This window comes from Schistocerca gregaria, chromosome X (assembly GCF_023897955.1).
Source record: "Schistocerca gregaria isolate iqSchGreg1 chromosome X, iqSchGreg1.2, whole genome shotgun sequence".
Taxonomy (NCBI): Eukaryota; Metazoa; Arthropoda; class Insecta; order Orthoptera; family Acrididae; genus Schistocerca; species Schistocerca gregaria.
Window position 1 is genome coordinate 428,006,800 of NC_064931.1, and position 18,472 is coordinate 428,025,271.

The following is an 18,472-nucleotide window of genomic DNA, read 5'->3' on the forward strand; positions in this document are numbered from 1 at the left end:
AACATCCGATGGGTTCATTTCGGGCGATCTGGGTAGCCAAATCATTCGCTCGTGTTGTCCAGAATCTTCTTTAAATCAACTGCGCACAACTGTGGCCTAGTGACATGGTGCAGAGTCATACATGAAAATTACATCGTAGTTTGAGAACAAGTAGCCGAACATAATCATTTTGAGTCAACGAGCGGTTCATTTGTACCAGAGGACCTTGTCCGTTCCATGAAAATGCATCTCACACCATTATGGAACCACCACCAGCCTGCACAGTCCCTTATTGTCAACTTGAATCCATGGCTTCCTAACGTAAACGTTCGTCGTACTTCCCACATTGATTTATGCGGTTATTTCACGAAATGTGGCTTCGCTGTTAGCATTGACAACTCTACCCAAACTCCGCTGCTTTCGGTCGTTAAGTGATGACCGTCGACCACTACGTTGTCCGTGGTGAAAGGTAATGCCCGAAATTAGATAGTCTTGGCACGCTCGTTACGCTGTGAATCTCGGAATATTGAATTCCCTAACGATTTTCAAAATGGAATTTTCCATGCACGTAGCTCCAACTACCATTCCCCGTTCAAAGTCTGTTAGTTCCCGTCGTGGGAACTTGTGACATAAGTACTACAGATGCACTGTTTCCGTGCTTAGCGTATTAGAAGTGTTTGACGCTGGACTTCCCTTGTATGCAGAAAACAAACAGGTGTTTCACGAATAATGCTGTTCCCGCCAGGCGGACAACCAGCTCTTCTGGAGTGTCTAGTCGTGTGTCTGACGACAAACGCTTCATCTTTGGAGAACGTGGTGGCTGTTGTACTGACTTCCCCTCATAATCTAACATTTGGGGAAAACGTTGTGCAAATGTTCTCTGGCATAAAGGGCAAGAACATGGCGGCCATGCTCGAACCAAAATCATTTCCAGACAACTAGCGTGAGGTTCTCCAATATTTGCAGTAGTGAATCACTGAGAAAGATACGGTAGTTCCTTCCACGGAGCGTGTTAGGCAAAAGATATTGTCATGAACAATACCAGTTCACACATTTATAGTAATTCTATGTTAAGAGTGGAATACTTGAGGTCCCATCGGGTTTTCTGACTCACAGATATTACTATTGTGGCTGCTGAAAGCAGACAGTTGTATTAATATTAATGGATGACATTTTTCACAACATATCTCAATCAGTATTCATCACAATGCATTTTGAACAGTCTCTGAACATCAATAGTATCAAGACTGTCGTGGACTCATAGGGGCTAAATGGTGTGCGTGTGACCTTTTGTCAAATAAAAAAGATGTTTCTTTTTATCTCTACTAAACACTCTCAAAATTTGTATACATAATTTCTTACACCTTACATACGGAAAATATTTATATGGCCACGTGCAGGCCAATTACAGGCTTTTCAGTAAATCTTGTTTCTATTTAAGAATTCTTCTCTGACAGGGACGGTCATGAATTTTTCACACAACCCACAGTCTTGTACAAGCTCCATAGCTGTATATACTGGCAGCACACCGCCCGCACCAAAGTGGTACCCTGTCTGAGCATGAGGGGTGGGAAGAGGGAGAATGCGAAAGCGCTGCACTTACATGGCAATGTAGTCGCACGGGGTTCGACTTGGTCTTGTATTTTACTTTTCTCAACAACACAAATCAGACACAAATTTTGTGTATTATTTAGTTATTTTTGACGCACTGTTGATGTAATAATTTGTATATTGTACGAACTGTCCGACTGACATGCGCAGACAATTTCGCAGATCTTCGCTCTCAGTGTTATACGTGATTGTGTCTTATATACTTTCAGAGTCGAAAGTCCGCCCCCATAGCGGAATGATCACCGTGGCGGACTGCAGTCCTAAGGCGCCCGGCTTCGATTCCCTGCTAGGTCTGGGATTTTCTCCTCTCAGGGACTGGGTGCTGTGTTGTCTTCATCATCATTTCATCCCCATCCGGCGCGCAGGTCGCCCAATGTGGCGTCGAATATAATAAGACCTGCACCAAGGCACCCGGACCTGCCCCGTACAGGGGCCCCTGGCCAATGACGCCAAGCGCTCGTTACTATTTTCCACGGTCGAAAAAAGCCTTTCACACACATATGTTGGCCGAAATATTTTATCACATTTGGGACCTCATTATGGGTACGAGGAAATTGTTCCTAAGGAACACAACGTAGACTACCTCCACAGTTATAACGTAAAAGAATTTATCTTTTAAATGGGAGCTACACTGGAGATCAATCAGTTCCGTCTGCACATGTACAGAGGCGCTTTCAACTGAAGTGGCAAACGATCTCTAAAACAGCCATAAAACAGCTGAAAGACTGGCAGAAAATGTTCAGAAAACTATCCTTGAAAGTCTGTTAAGGTCAAAGTGAATTCTTCAAACCTCGCATTATCTTTAACGCCTATGAGCTTATGGAAGTAGACGATGCTTTTGTTAGAATTTGTCTGTTCGACAATGCGGTTTTGTCAGAATTTGTCTGTTTCATAATGCGGTTTTCTTCTTACATCCGTCCTCATAAAACAAGAAGTAAGTGATTTGTCACCTTTCAGTGTCCTACTGTGAACAGTGTGTAACCAAGTCTATCTAAAGTGCGAGATTAGCAGTCCTTTCCTGATTTACTAGTTTTCGTTCCTGCTCTTTTTCTTCTCTCATAAGTTCAACAATAGCTGATTTTAAATATTAAGTATTTCCAGGAACGTCGGCTGACTTAAACAACGTATTTTGCAGCAGTATATAAAGTTTCCGTAATCGTCGATCAATTCCATCGAATACTGTTGCAAGTGACAGTGGAATAATGGTTGTGACCAAAAAATGTGCTATTCATACCACCAGTTTCATTACGGGCTCCATGTCTGAAAATTTAGCACAAAGTACTTCCTGATGTGCACAACAATGAATCCCATCTGCCGATAGTTGTAATTTCTACCTCTTTCGTGGTCAACTAAATCTTTAAATTATTTATGATTGGCGCTGTATTGTTGTTAGAAAATTGGCAATGCCCGTCGATTATGCTACTGTATGTTGCATAACAGATACTGCGAAATCTTATCCTTCGCTCCTGGCATTCCCATTTATTCTAAAGGCTTGTGAAGATAGATCTCTAGACTGCCTATTTTTGTGCAGTCACTGCACCTGCTGCTAACTCTTTTATGCCATGAAAGAATAGCGCAGCGTAAACAACGCTTTAACCACGATTCTGCCGTACTGAAGAGAGTCGTGACGACCGAAAAATGCCGTGCCGCAATACTAAATGAAATGTTGTACTGCACCGAGTACTTCGGAAAAGCACCGAGCAATACACAGACAGGCCAAGCCTCTGCCTACATAGGGGCCGCGCATCGGCCTCACATGCAGTTTGGCACGCTGTGGCCCACTCTGCTCTGTTTTATAGAAGGATTTGTTAAGGACAAACAATTATAACATAGATTTGGTAACACGTTTGCTCTATGACAAACATTTTATTTGCTTGGGTAGACAGTCAGTTTTATAGCTGTATATTTTACCCCTTTCCGTGCCGAAGTTAGTTTCGTTAAAGGGTAATGCAGATCATTTTTCGTTCTAGTGTTGTACTTTGAATATCTCATTACACTCAGACTCGAATGTCTGATAAAAAATTTCACAACTGAATAAATGTAATGAAGGACTGTGGTTAATATTCCCAGTTGCTTAAAATGATTCCTCTAAGATCTTTATGCATAAACCCCACAGATAATTGTAATTATTTTCTTTCGTATAATGCATACATTTTGTCTGTGTGACGAGTTACCTCAAAATATTACCCCATAAGACATCACTCAAGGACAATATGCAAATTAAACGAAATTAGAATTGTATTAATACCTTCAGCTGCTAACAGGCGTTGACATCTATCAACGCGGACAGATGAAAATGTGTGCCCCGACCGGGTCTCGAACCCGGGATGTCCTGCTTAGATGGCAGACGCTCTATCCATCTTTCTTTTTTTCTTTTTGTTCGTTGTTGACTGTTTGTTTGCTCTTTGCGGACGTCACATGACATCCGGTCAAGTTCGTTTGTTGATCCTTCCACTCAGTTTTTTTTTTTTTTAATTACAGAGACCAACAAGCTCTCTGACCGAACACGCTGAGTTAGCCATCTGAGCCACCGAGGGCACATAGGATAGCGCGACTGCAGGGACTATCTCGCGCACGCCTCCCATGAGACGCACATTCTTACCTTGTATGTCCACACACTACATTCGTAGTGTCCCACCACAACACACTCATTACTCGTGGAAGACATTCTTACCAAGTCCCGTAAGAGTTCGGGGAATATGTGTGCATCCGCACAGAAGAGGAAGGTCATGGCCGGTGTTGCCAGAACTATATACTTATATGGATATGCAAATTATGTTAACTTACTTAGTTCTATATCCCCAAAGTAGGCAATTATTCTTATGACACTAGTAGCCGGACGATAAGTGGTTTTCTAACTTAAGTTTTCGCAAATATTCATAGCTAAGAACTTAAAACTTTCTGCCCTGTTCATTATATACATACATATGTAAGGTTTTTTTTTCCTCTTACTAGGCTCCTAGACCCGTTGATTTTGTCTTCTAAGACCTTATGTAGGCCATTTCGAAAAGTGGCTGATTAAAGATTTTTGTTTTTGTCTCTGTTCGATATTCATTGAAACGGCGTGATGGTTGAAAGATTAACATATGTATAGAAACATCAGCGGTTGCAGGCATAGTTAGTCATACCACTATCAAAGTCAAGAACCTATAATCTTGAGCCTAATTTATTTTAGCGCTAGAGCGAAAGAAACTTGAAAATCGACTGAAAAAGCTTAAAAATCTTAGTTGCCTCTTGGTAGGTATTATTTCATATTCATTTTAAGTCAGTTATTCCTACTAGACAATTCCTGCCACATGAACGTTTTGGTAGCCCTTGTTGTACACTTTCTTCATGCATACGATTAACAGATGACAGGTCTCCCTTGCTCATCTAGTAATTAAATTCAAACCTTTAACTGTTGAAGCATTATTCTTTCCTTTACTCACCCTGTAAGTGTAAGAAAAACTTTGATAGTTGGAGCATTATAATACAGGACTATTCAAAAAATAGGAACAGATTTCAAGCATTTATTGTTTCCGAACTACAAAAGATAGAAACACAATTCTAGCTTTCCTAGAAAGAGAACGGTTCAAATTTTTATGAAATCAGTGTGAGCACCATGTGTTACATGACAAATATCAAAGCGGTGTCTCACTTTCTGCCACACATGAAGCAACTGGCCTTTCGTTACCAAATCCACAGCTTCAAGTCACAAGGTGTGAGGACTGGAAGAGGAGGAGCAGAAGACGAAGTTGATCGCCGGTGGACCTCACACCTTGTGGCTTTTAACTGTGCGTTTACGTAAAATACCGCGTTTTTATCCCCTCTATACCTGACACTCTTAAAAGTCTGCGAATCGCGTCGGTGAAGCTATGAATTCGATAACGAGAGTTCTGCTGCTTCCTGTGTGGCAGGAAATGAGCCACCATTTTGAACTTTGTCGTATAACACACGGTACTCACATTGAATAAATAAAAATTTAAACTTTTATATTTCCAGGAACGTTGGAATTGTGTTTCTATCTTTTTTAGTTTTGAAGCAATAAATGTTTGAAAACTATTCCTTGTTTTTGAATTGCCCCATATTTTTATGGCCTGGCTATGAGGCTGTTAACTTCTATATTTAACATACTCAGCCGTCGTATATTAACTAAGCTTTTCTTTCCTATTCGCCATGAACAGTTCGTATGTTTACCTTTGATTTTCTTGAAGCATTGTTCTTCCCTTTACTCATCTTGTAAGTGTAAGTGAAGAATTGTACTATTGTTATAGCCTTGCTATGAGGCTGTTAACTACTATATTTAACATACTCAGTCGTCACAAATTAAGCAAACCTTTCTTTCATGTTCGCCATGGACAGTTCCTAAGTTTATCTCTGATTTTCTCTCTCTTCTTGTACATATGATTACCATCATTTCTGTTTGAGTAATAATGCGATTACTGAAATTTAGCGTGCTACATATCGAGATTTTGTCTTCAGAAGATGTGGACTGATGTGCCGTAATCAAATTCAAAGTAGCTCTTTCACAGCAATAGCAATCAAATAAAGAAATGTTTTAAATGAAAGCTCGTAGCTTGATACAGTTGCACAATATCCTGTGACAATTTCTGACAGATTTCCTTTACTTATTGCAGCGCCAATCAAATGGTGGTGGGCGTAAAGCTCCAGAGTCAGATTACCAGCGTGAAATGCGCAAAGCTTTTGAGAGGTCCAACAAAGAAAACCAACCACTTGATAATCGAGCCCTCGTTCCGCAGCTTATGGTAAGTGCAAATAAATATATAACTATTTAAAATCATTTTGTTTTACTTTTAGGAGTTATGTTCTAGTGATCTTACGCGGGAATAAAAGCCTATAACAACACTCACTCACACCTAGTACTTCTTACTATAGAAAAAAATGTCGAAGACTGAACGGTTCACATACTTGTACCTGCATCTGTTTCAACCAAAAAATCGTATTCCTGCAAAAAGAAAAAAGATTTGATTTAATGTCCTGTCGACATCGAGATCATTAGAGACGGAGCCCTTTCAAGGGAGCGATTTAGGGAACTCAAGGAAAACCTAAATCTGAATGGCCGGACCCGGGTTTGAACCGTCGTCCTCGCTATTCCTACAAAACCTGATTTCACACAAACATCTTCTTTGTCCAAAGTACACACTTAAAACATGTGGTACATCCCTCATCTGAGGCCCGAAAATTTTAATATCATTCGTCATGGCTATTTATCCTAATTTATCAGTAATATTTCTTAAAGTAACTTCAGTTTAGTTCGTTCCACCGTTAATTCTATTAACTGATATCTCGTGTTTAACACTTATTACGGTTCAGCAAAGAAAACTTACAAGATTTCTCATATTGCAAAATTTGCATGGCATCTGATTTGAAGACACGAAAGCCGTCTTTGACAAAGAACGGAGTCAATTATAGTAATTTTTGTACATTGTATACAGATGAGTGAGCCGCTTGTTAAAGCTATCATGAAGATAGCTTAAATTGGAAGGCAATAACTGAGAGCTGAAACATACAGAAATACTCACCAGTATAACACAGGACTGGTCAATAAAGATCTCATCGGAGTCAAGGCAGCTAGACTATTATTCATTGTTCATTTATTCCTATTTCATCACGACCTTCCCTCCTGGGCATCTATTGTAGATCGTGTAGCATAAAAGTGGCACTACATTACAATCGTCACAGTGCGGAAGCGCTGTAACAACTATCTCTGAAAATTTCATGCGATGAAGGAGATTTGGGAGGCGGGGGGGTGGGGATGTTGTCAGTTCCTGTTTGAGCTAGGAGCATGGGGTCCAAAGTTTTGGTTTAGCCCGGGCAAGTGGCCATTTGTGCAGCCCTTTGAACATTTGTCTTACTGCATCTATGTTCTTACATATTAAGCAACGTTTGAACGATAAACCACAGTTGGACCACAGGCAAACTGTGCGAATCGGTTATTACCTTTGGGAGAAGATTGTAATTGGGCTGAAATTAATGCTTAGCTAATGGCACCAGTTTTATGGGCACCGTTCGGATTCTACGTGCAAAAACGGTCACTCTTAAATAACTCCTGAATGGAGCGAAACTGATGGTTCAGATTTGATCCAACGGTGTGTTGGACCTTGGTCAAGGTCGAATTTTAGCTGTTTGAAAATATTTTGCTCCATTTGGATTTTATGTGCAAAAACACGTTTTTCTGGGAGGTTTTAGAATCGCGCCACCTCTATACTTTAAACTTGTACAAATCGGTTCGAACTTTGAACGAAGGTAGATAGAGGGATAAAGTCAAAACGAAACTTTTTATCCAATAATCTTCACCCGCTGTCGAGATATGTTGGTTTAAAGTCAAGCTAAATGTAGCACGTAAAATTCGTTCGTTCTTACGTGAACTGAATGCCCGAAAACGGTTTGAAGTGAATTAGATCAATAAAAAAAGCATTTTTACGATCAGATACAAAACTTGTTTTCAAAAACCTAGTTTCATTCGGATTTTAGTGGAAAAACACATTTTTGTCAGGTTTTTATTTATGTGTGCCACTTATACAGCAATAAAGAGATCTAAAACAGATTAGTCAGCTCCGAGTTAACAAAAATCTACGTCGTTTGATAGGCTATGGCGGCCTAATGTCAAAATTGTGGTAGAGTAAATGTTGGGAATCTGAATAAAAGTCCGCAGCTCGTGGTCGTGCGGTAGCGTTCTCGCTTCCCGCGCCCAGCTTCCCGGGTTCGATTCCCGGCGGGGTCAGGGATTTTCTCTATCTCGTGATGACTGGGTGTTGTGTGATGTCCTTAGGTTAGTTAGGTTTAAGTAGTTCTAAGTTCTAGGGGACTGATGACCAAAGATGTTAAGTCCCATAGTGCTCAGAGCCATTTAAACATCTGAATAAAAAATGTTCCTGTCTTATATAAAAAAAAGGTGAATATGTCTCTGGCAGAGTTAGGGATGTAAAAGGTGAGAAGCAGCTTTTTGATTTACCTGGCAACTTCAAAGACATTTTAATCAAAACACCTTCATATATTCGCCCTTTTTAACGAGTTAGCCGTACTTCTCGATCACAGTGAGCTGTCTTAGAACTACCCATTGTTACATGTGTGGTGAGGGCTGTAAGAACAAAGAGACACAAATTTATATGCTTATTGGGAGTGGGATGGATCTACAATAGGAAATTTCCGAGAGTGGGGGTGCATCTATAACAGGAAGTGTCCCAGAGTGGGGACTCGTGAATCCTCAACAATATGGCCATTTTGTGTCATATTGCATGACATGACGAATGCTTTGTTGGATGGCATGGTGCCATGTGTTATGTTAAACGACATGGTATCAAGTATCATGTTACTTTACTTGACATGATATGTTATATTACATGACATGTGTACTAATAGTGAAAAGTAAGTAAGTCACGAATATGTCAAGAAGTTTTGATTTAAATATCTTTGAATCTTCCAGGTAAGTCGAAAAACTATTTCTCTCCTTTTACGTTGTTAAATGTGTTCAGGATATTTTCGCCTTTTTTATGCCACGATAGGAGCGTTTTACATGTTGGTACATAATTGTTCAAATTAAAACCGTGATGTTTTCTGCATGAAACAATGTAACACATCATAATAACCACAATATTATGAATGGAATAAAATTGTTATAAGCCACGACTAACTAGAAACAGGAAACAAAATGAGATCTATTTTAATTTTATCACGCACCTTCAGATTTCCATAGCTGTATGCGAAAGACTTCGAGTCTTGCCAATGCCTACACTATACTCGGAATCCTCCGGCTGTTATGTTTTTTGACAGTATTTCTGTCTTCGTAAGCCCGTAGGGTTTGCCTCTATTCCAATTCTATTCTAATAACACTTACAAGCTCACAAAACACGCACTAATAACATTTAACACAGCGAAAATCGAAACAATTTTATTCGCAACAGTTAACCACACCACCCAGCTACCTCTCTAAATAGTCGCCGCTCGTAATTAAATATTTGTCGTGGCGTTGCACAAACTTTCCAGCACCCTCGTCACAGAAAGGAGCCGCCTGTGCTTTCTGCCAATTCTCTACGCTAGTCTGCCTTTCGTTGTTAGTGCCAAAATGTTTTCTTCGTAGCAAAAGGTTCATGTGAACAGAAATGAACAACGGAGGGAGTCAATTAAGGGCTGTGTTGTGAGTTATTAAACACTTCACATCGAAACGCTGCAGGAGCGTCTTCATTGCCCTTGCCGAATGCGGCTGAAAATTGTCTTGAAGAAAAGCGGATGACATTTATGTTATGTGGGCTGCATTGCTTCAGCCGAAATCTCTCAACAGATCCAATTACTTGGCTTGAGGCACTGTTGTTTTAGCCATTTCTACATGATGAGTTTGTGCTGTGAACTGAAAAGGGCGACGTGAAGCGATCGACTGGCACACCAAAGACACTGCCCAACACATCGGATTTCTCAGTGGTTTCCATTTCGCTCCTAATCTGACCTTACTTTCCAAATATGCCTCATATTTTTTCAGAGTTCGTGATAGGTATGCCGTAGTTCTACAGAATTTCGAGTACAAAACAGTAATAGTTGGGAAAATTTTAATCTTGTACAAAAAATTAATAGCCAGATTTGCGAAAAAAGTAACAATCACAGCTTTGAATAGTTTCAGAAGAGTTCTACAGAAAACCCTAATGATATTTTTCGTCCAGATAATGGTTTATGAGACAACTGCGATAATAAGAGACCCACTTCGACAATCATGTGAAGTTGACACCCGACTTTCGAAAAACATACATTTTTTTCTGACTTCTTGATACGTATGCTGTGGTTCAATAGTTCTCTGTAGAAATTTCGCCAAAACAAAAAGGGTTATAATCACATTTCCGAATAGCAGACTAGTTGGGAAGCTGGCACTCGACTTTCGAAAAATATCCTTTTTAAAGTAGTAGGTAGGTATAGTTCTAGAGTCCTCTGTCCTAAATTTAAATAGTTCTGCAGAATTTTGAGAAAAAACACAAGTAATAGGGAAAATTTTAGGGCTGGAAAAGATGTATTTGCCGACTTGCGAAAGTAAAATTGTGATCACAATTCTGAAGAGTACCCCAAGTATTATACAGAAAACCTTAATGATATTTTTCCTGCAGGTAATAGTTTACGATAAAAATGCAGTTATGAAGGACCAATTTTCGCTACCGAAAATATACGAAATCGGACTAGAGTTGTGATGACAGTTCCGATCACTGTTCTGAATAGCATCCCAAGAGTTTTATAGAAGAAGCTAATGTCATTTCTTGTGAAGATGTTTATAATTGCAGTAATATGGGATCCACTTCATTAACATATAACTTTTCGATCACAAGCTGAGCTTCGCTGCCCTAGTTGTGATCGGTGCCTGTAGGTGCAAGTGGGGCAAACATAGTGTTAACTGTCGTTATGCATCCGACTGCTGACAGCCTCAGCAGTCTAACGGTAGTTGCCATTTATGGTCTACTTATTGCGTTGTATTACAACTTCAATTTAATTTGATACTTTTTGCTACAATTAAATACCGGATTTGAGCATATATGTCTCTTTAATGTGCTTTCACGAACTCCTGTTACTTCAGTGTACGATACACACTGGGATTTTCCGACATTTAGCAAGACACGGTTTTTTATTTCACAAAGGAGTGCAGATGTGGAATACAGATCAAGCATCTTTTGAACCTTTACACTTTTATCGACTGGGCTGGAAAACAGGGATAGGGGTAGAATCTTGTTCGCTTAAAGGATATAAAACAATTAGTGATTCACGCAGTTACATCGATGTCCATTCCGTTCAACTGCTCTTCCAAGCCCTTTGAGGTCTCTGACAGAATTACAATGTAATCGGCGAACCTCAAAGTTTTTATTTCTTCTCCATGGAATTTAATGCAGACTCCGAACTTTTCTTTTGTTTCCTTTAATGCTTGATCAATATACAGATTGAATAGAATCGGGGAGAGGCTACAACCCTGTCTCACTCCCTACCCAACGACTGCTTCCCTTTCATGCCCCTCGACTCTTATAACTGACATCTGTTTTCTGTACAAATTGTAAATAGCCTATCGTTCCGTGTATTTTACTCCTGCCACCTTCTGAATTTGATAGGGAGTATTCCAGTCAATATTGTCAAAAGCTTTCTCTAAGTCTACAAATGCTAGAAACGTAGGTTTGACTTTCCTAAAACTTTCTTCTAAGATACGTCGGAGGGTCAGTATTGACTCACGTGTTCGAACATTTCTACGGAAACCAAACTGATCTTCCCCGAGGTCGGCTTCTACCAGTTTTTCCATTCGTCTGTAAAGAATTCGCGTTAGTATTTCGCAGCTGTGACCTATTAAACTGATAGTACGGTCATTTTCACATCTGTCAACACCTGCTTTCTTTGGGATTGGAATTATTATATTCTTCCTGAAGTCTGAGGGAATTTCACCTGTCTCATACATCTTGCTCACCAGATAGTAGAGTTTTGTCAGGACTTGCTGCATTTTTGTATTTTCTCCTTTCATCAATTGAATTCAGTATCTCTTCTGTTACCCAAGGATTTCTACTAGCCCTCGTCTTTTTACCTACTTGATCCTCTGCTGCCTTCACTATTTCATTCCTCAAAGCTACCCATACTTCTTCTACTGTATTTCTTTCCCCCATTCCTGTCAATTGTTCCCTTATGCTTTCCATGAAACTCTGTACAACCTCTGGTTTAGTCAATTTATCCAGGTCCCATCTCCTTAAATTCCCACCTTTTTGCAGTTTCTTCAGTTTAATCTACAGTTCATAACCAATAGATTATGGTCAGAGTCCACATCTGCCCCTGGAAATGTCTTACAATTTAAAATCTGGTTCCTAAATCTCTGTGTTACCATTACATTATCTATCTGAAACCTTCTAATTTCTCCAGGCTTCTTCCATGTAAACAACCTTCTTTTATGATTCTTGAACCAAGTGTTAGCTATGATTAAGTTGTACTCTGTGCAAAATTCTACCAGGCGGCTTCCTCTTTCATTTCTTAGCCCCAATCCATATTTACCTACTACGTTTCTTTCTCTTCCTTTTCCTACTCTCGAATTCCAGTCACCCATGACTATTAAATTTTCATCTGCCTTCACTGTTTGAATAATTTCTTTTATCTCTTCGTACATTTCTTCAATTTCTTCGTCATTTGCAGAGCTAGTTGGCATATAAACGTGTACTACTGTAATAGGCGTGGGCATCGTGTCCATCTTGGCCACATTAATGCGTTCACTATGCTGTTTGTAGTAGCTTACTCGCACTCCTATTTTTTTTATTTATTATTAAACCTACTCCTGCATTACCCCTATTTGATTTTGTATTTATAATCCTGTATTTGCCTGAACAAAAGTCTTGTTCCTCCTGCCACTGAACTTCACTAATTCCCACTATATCTAACTTTAACCTATCAATTTCCCTTTTTCAATTTTCTAACCTAGCTGCCCGATTAAGGGATCTGACATTCCACGCTCCGATCCGTAGAACGCCAGTTTTCTTTCTCATGATAATGACGTCTTCTTGAGTAGTCCCCGCCCGGAGATCCGAATGGGGGACTATTTTACCTCCGGAATATTTTACACAAGAGGACGCCGTCATCATTTAACAATAAAGTAAATCTGCATGCCCTCGCGAAAAGTTACGGCTGTAGTTTCCCTTTGCTTTCAACCGTTCGCAGTACCAAAACAGCAAGGCCGTTTTGGTGAGTGTTACAGGTCCAGATCAGTCAATCATCCAGACTGTTGCCCCTGCAACTACAGAAAAGCCTGCTGACCCTCTTCAGGAACCACACGTTTGTCTGGCCTCTCAACAGATACCTCTCCGTTGTGGTTGCACCTACGGTACGGCTATCTGTATCGTTGAGACACGCAAGCCTCCCCACCGACGGCAAGGTCCATGGTTCATGGGGAGGGGGGGGGGGGGGGGCTACAAATCATATAAACTAGTAAAATACAACTAAAAGTTGTAGCAACGGAAAATTTATATTCAGTTAGATTCAATTTTCAGTTGTCATTGTTATTTGTCAAATATTTAAAAGTATTCGAGATGATACATACGTGCTGAAACGTGTCTGGATTTGCAAAAACAGGAGCATTAACTCTCATAATTATTTAATTATTTAATAAGGCTGTATCCGAATATCGAGATTAGGCTTCGGAATCCACAAGACCAATAGAAATGTTGAAACTTCTAGGGACTGGCCCAACATTACAACTGGTCCACTTGCATGAAGGGCCAGGCGACACACAGTAAAAGTTGGATCAAACTGATCAACTTAAAGCAGGCACATTGGAATACCTCCAAGATTAGTCCGTGTATCGACAGATTTTGCTGACAATTTGAGTTTTACAGATCATGGGACGGTGCAGTGGCAGAAGTGAAGCATATAACTGCTGACTTTCTGTGAGCGATTGGGAAAATCCGAACAGCCAATATCTATGCATTCAAACGACTAGTTCCAGAACACAGCTTTTGACCACCAAAGTGTTATATATATCTATAATACCACATTGATACATGCCGAATTTAAGATTTTTCCAGTTTTCCATTTTCATTTTTCGTGTGGCAGGAGACTCCTTGGGGCTCTCGGGCGTTGGCCTGGTTATCCTAGCCTAGTCACACCCCTTCTTCCACAGTGAATGCTAGGAGGAAGCATGTAGCCTATGAACGCAGTGTCCTAACGTATTCAGCTAGTTCCCATCTCCCAAGTTTTCCAGTGCTTAGAGAACCAATTGCATAAAATTTAAGTCTGTCTTATTTTAAGTATCATATTTTATAGAGACTGAGTATTGCGATAGGGACACTTGGATTCCTGGGCGTGGTCATAGTGTGATTTTCAAGATATTATCTGCATCTATTCGTCATTATTAATACGAGAAAGGTTATAATGACATAAAAATCTGTTCTGCGTGTGTGTGTGTGTGTGTGTGTGTGTGTGTGTGTGTGTGTGTGATGCCAAAATTGCATTGTATGTGTGAAATGTATACTCATTTTCGAATATGGGCAATCATCAGCTGTATAACGGAATTACAGCAATGAAATTTTGTACTGGACTGGGATTCACACCCGGATTTCCCATTTACCGCGAGAGGTTGCATTACCATAGGCTATCTGAAAACAACTCATGCCCAGAATCCATTTGGGTTCATGACATACAGAAGTTTGGATCTGGCCACGATTCGTGCTCGGCTACCTAATGGTAGTGCCGGCATAGTAGCTCAGCATAATTGGTCAGAGGGACGGCTGCCCAGTGTAATAAACAACAACAAAAATCAACAACGAACTTAAACAGGTGTCATGTGAGGTCTGCCCCAACCAAATGAAACAAACAATAACGAGCAAAATCAAGAAAAAATGCTAAGATCACCATTCGCGATAAGTGGGAAATCCAGGCTCAAGTCACGGTCGAGCACAAATTGTCATTGTGCAACTGATGGTTGTCCACACTTGAAAGTGCGAATACATTTCACATATTTCATACCAGCTGTAGTCTCTGCTCTACCTGTTTCTCCGGATATGAGTACATGTCCAAAGAAACTTTGCATCATACTTCTGAACAATACAGACACTAAAATACCGTATAGTATCATATAGGTCATCCGATTTTTTTCAACTAAAATAGTGGCTGCGGGGGTGAGGGCATATAAAACTCATAGCCGGAAACAACACAAAAGTAATGCACCATTATCTGCCGTTAAACCTAAATTTATTTGTGCTGTAGCCGAACTGGTCGCGACCTGCGACCGAAATGGTTAAAACCGATTTCGGTTAGCCATTTTCGTTATCATTTTGGGTAGCACAGTACAATCACCATGTGCCTGGAAGCTTCTCTGAAGCATCTACATCTACATGACTACTCTGCAATTCACATTTAAGTGCTTGGCAGAGAGTTCATCGAACCACAATCATACTATCTCTCTACCATTCCACTCCCGAACAGCGCGGGAAAAACGAACACCTAAACCTTTCTGTTCGAGTCCTGTTTTCTCTTATTGTATTTTGATGATCATTCCTACCTATGTAGGTTGGGCTCAAGAAAATATTTTCGCATTCGGAAGAGAAAGTTAGTGACAGAAATTTCGTAAATAGATCTCGCCGCAACGGAAAACGTCTTTGCTTTAATGACTTCTATCCCAATTCGCGTATCATATCTGCCACACTCTCTCCCCTATTACGTGATAATACAAAACGAGCTGCCCTTTTTTGCACTCTTTCAATGTCCTCCGTCAATCCCACCTGGTAAGGATCCCACACCGCGCAGCAATATTCTAACGAGAGTAGTGTAACCTGTCTCTTTAGTGGACTTATTGCATCTTCTAAGTGTCCTGCCAATGAAACGCAACCTTTGGCTCGCCTTCCCCACAATATTATCTATGTGGTCTTTCCAACTGAAGTTGTTCGTATTTTTAACACCCAGGTACTCAGTTGAATTGACAGCCTTGAGAATTGTACTATTTATCGAGTAATCGAATTCCAACGGGTTTCTTTTGGAGCTCATGTGGATCACCTCACACTTTTCGTTATTTAGCGTCAACTGCCACCTGCGACACCATACAGCAATCTTTTCTAAATCGATTTGCAACTGATACTGGTCCTCGGATGCCCTTACTAGACGGTAAATTACAGCATCGTCTGCGAACAACCTAACAGAACTGCTCAGATTGTCACCCGGGTCATTTATATAGATCAGGAACAGCAGAGGTCCCAGGACGCTTCCCTGGGGAACACCTGATGTCACTTCAGTTTTACTCGATGACTTGCCGCCTATTACTACGAACTGCGACCTTCCTGACAGGATATCACGAATCCAGTCGCACAACTGAAACGATACCCCATAGGCCCGCAGCTTGATTAGAAGCCGCTTGTGAGGAACGGTGTCCAAAGCTTTCCGGAAATCTAGAAATACGGAATCAACTTGAGATCCCCTGTCGATAGCGGCAATTACTTCGTGCGAATAAAGAGCTAGCTGCGTTGCACAAGAATGATGTTTTCTGAAACCATGCTGATTACGTATCAATAGATCGTTCCCATCGAGGTGATTCATAATGTTTGAATACAGTATATGCTCCAAACCCCTACTGCAAACCGACGTCAATGATATAGGTCTGTAGTTAGATGGATTACTCCTACTACCCTTCTTAAAGACTGGTGCGACCTGCGCAATTTTCCAATCTGTAGGTAGAGATCTATCGGTGAGCGAGCGGTTGTATATGATTGCTAAGTAGGGGGCTATTGTATCAGTGTAATCTGAAAGGCACCTAATCGGTATACAATCTGGACCTGAAGACTTGCCCGTATCAAGTGATTTGAGTTGCTTCGCAACCCTTAACGTGTCTACTTCTAAGAAACTCATGCTAGCAGCTGTTCGTGTTTCAAATTCTGGAATATTCCATTCGTCTTCCTTGGTGAAGGAATTTCGGAAAACTTCGTTCAATAACTCCGCTTTAGCGGCACAGTCGTCGGTAACAGTACCATCGGAACTGCGCAGCGAAGGTATTGACTGCGTCTTGCCGCTTGTGTACTTTACATACGACCAGAATTTCTTCGGATTTTCTACCAAATTTCGAGACAATGTTTCGTTGTGGAACCTATTAAAGGCATCTCGCATTGAAGTCCGTGCCAAATTTCGCGCGTCTGTAAATTTTAGGCAATCTTCGGGTTTTCGCGTTCTTCTGAACTTCGCATGCTTTTTCCGTTGCAACAGCGTTCGGACCTGTTTTGTGTACCACGGGGGACCAGTTCCATCTCATACCAATTTATGAGGTGTGAATCTCTCAATTGCTGTTGCTACTATATCTTTGAATTTGAGCCACATCCCGTCTACATTTGCATAGTCAGTTCGGAAGGAATGGAGATTGTCTCTTAGGAAGGCTTCTAGTAATACTTTATCCGCTTTTTTAAATAAAATTATTTTGCGTTTGTTTCTGGTGGATTTGGAAGAAACGGTATTGAGCCTAGCTACAACGACCTTGTGGTCACTAATCCCTGTATCAGTCATGATGCTCTCTATCAGCTCTGGATTGTTTGTGGCTAAGAGGTCCAGTGTGTTTTCGCAATCATTTACAATACGCGTGGGTTCGTGGACTAACTGCTCGAAATTATTTTCGGAGAAAGCATTTGGGACAATCTCGGAAGATGTTTTCTGCCCACCACTGGTTTTGAACAAGTATTTTTGCCAACATATCGAGGGAAGGTTGAAGTCCCCACCAACTATAACCGTATGAGTGGGGTATTTATTTGTTACGAGACTCAAATTTTCTCTGAACTGTTCAGCTACTATATCATCGGTGTCTGGGGGTCTGTAGAAGGAGCCAATTATTAACTTAGTTCGGCTGTTAAGTATAACCTTCGCACGGAGTATCTACTTCCACTTCACTACGAGATAAACCACTACTGACAGACACAAACACTCCACCACCAATTCTGCCTAATCTATGTTTCCTGAACACCGTCTGAGACTTCGTAAAAATTTCTGCAGAACTTATTTCAGGCTTTAGCCAGCTTTCTGTACCTATAACGATTTCCGCTTCTGTGCTTTCTATTAGCGCTTGAAGCTCAGGGACTTTCCCAGCACAACTATAACAATTTACAACTACAATTCCGACGGTTCCTTGATCCAAGCACAGTGCTTTCGATCTCCATCCCAGAGGATAAACTTGGAGAAATAACCTTATAGATACCTTTTAGATACGCCACACATTTCCTTCTTAAAGATTACAGACTATCCTTCATGTTACTGTTCTTGACAGTCCATTAGCGCACAGCTGCCCTCCTCTGGCAGTAAACTGGTACATGTGTAGCCAGTCCTCACCGAGTGTATCTTAATATGTAAGTTAGCTCGTTAGTGGTAGTGAGCCACATGCGTTTTGTACCGTTAGATCTGTTTTCAAGAACGGTGTGTGGCTTAAGAA

The 18,472-nt window shown here is 40.6% G+C and overlaps 1 protein-coding gene across 3 annotated transcripts in view; it reads left to right on the forward strand.

Moving 5' to 3' along the window:
* The window catches only part of LOC126298705 (histone-lysine N-methyltransferase 2D-like), a 156,073-nt gene that overhangs the window by 17,830 nt on the left and 119,771 nt on the right, over positions 1–18,472 (forward strand). For all 3 annotated transcript variants that reach the window (XM_049990130.1, XM_049990131.1, XM_049990132.1), the window contains exon 3: positions 6,207–6,335. In XM_049990130.1, the coding sequence (XP_049846087.1) occupies positions 6,207–6,335 (129 nt within the window). The remainder of the gene's footprint in view (positions 1–6,206; positions 6,336–18,472) is intronic.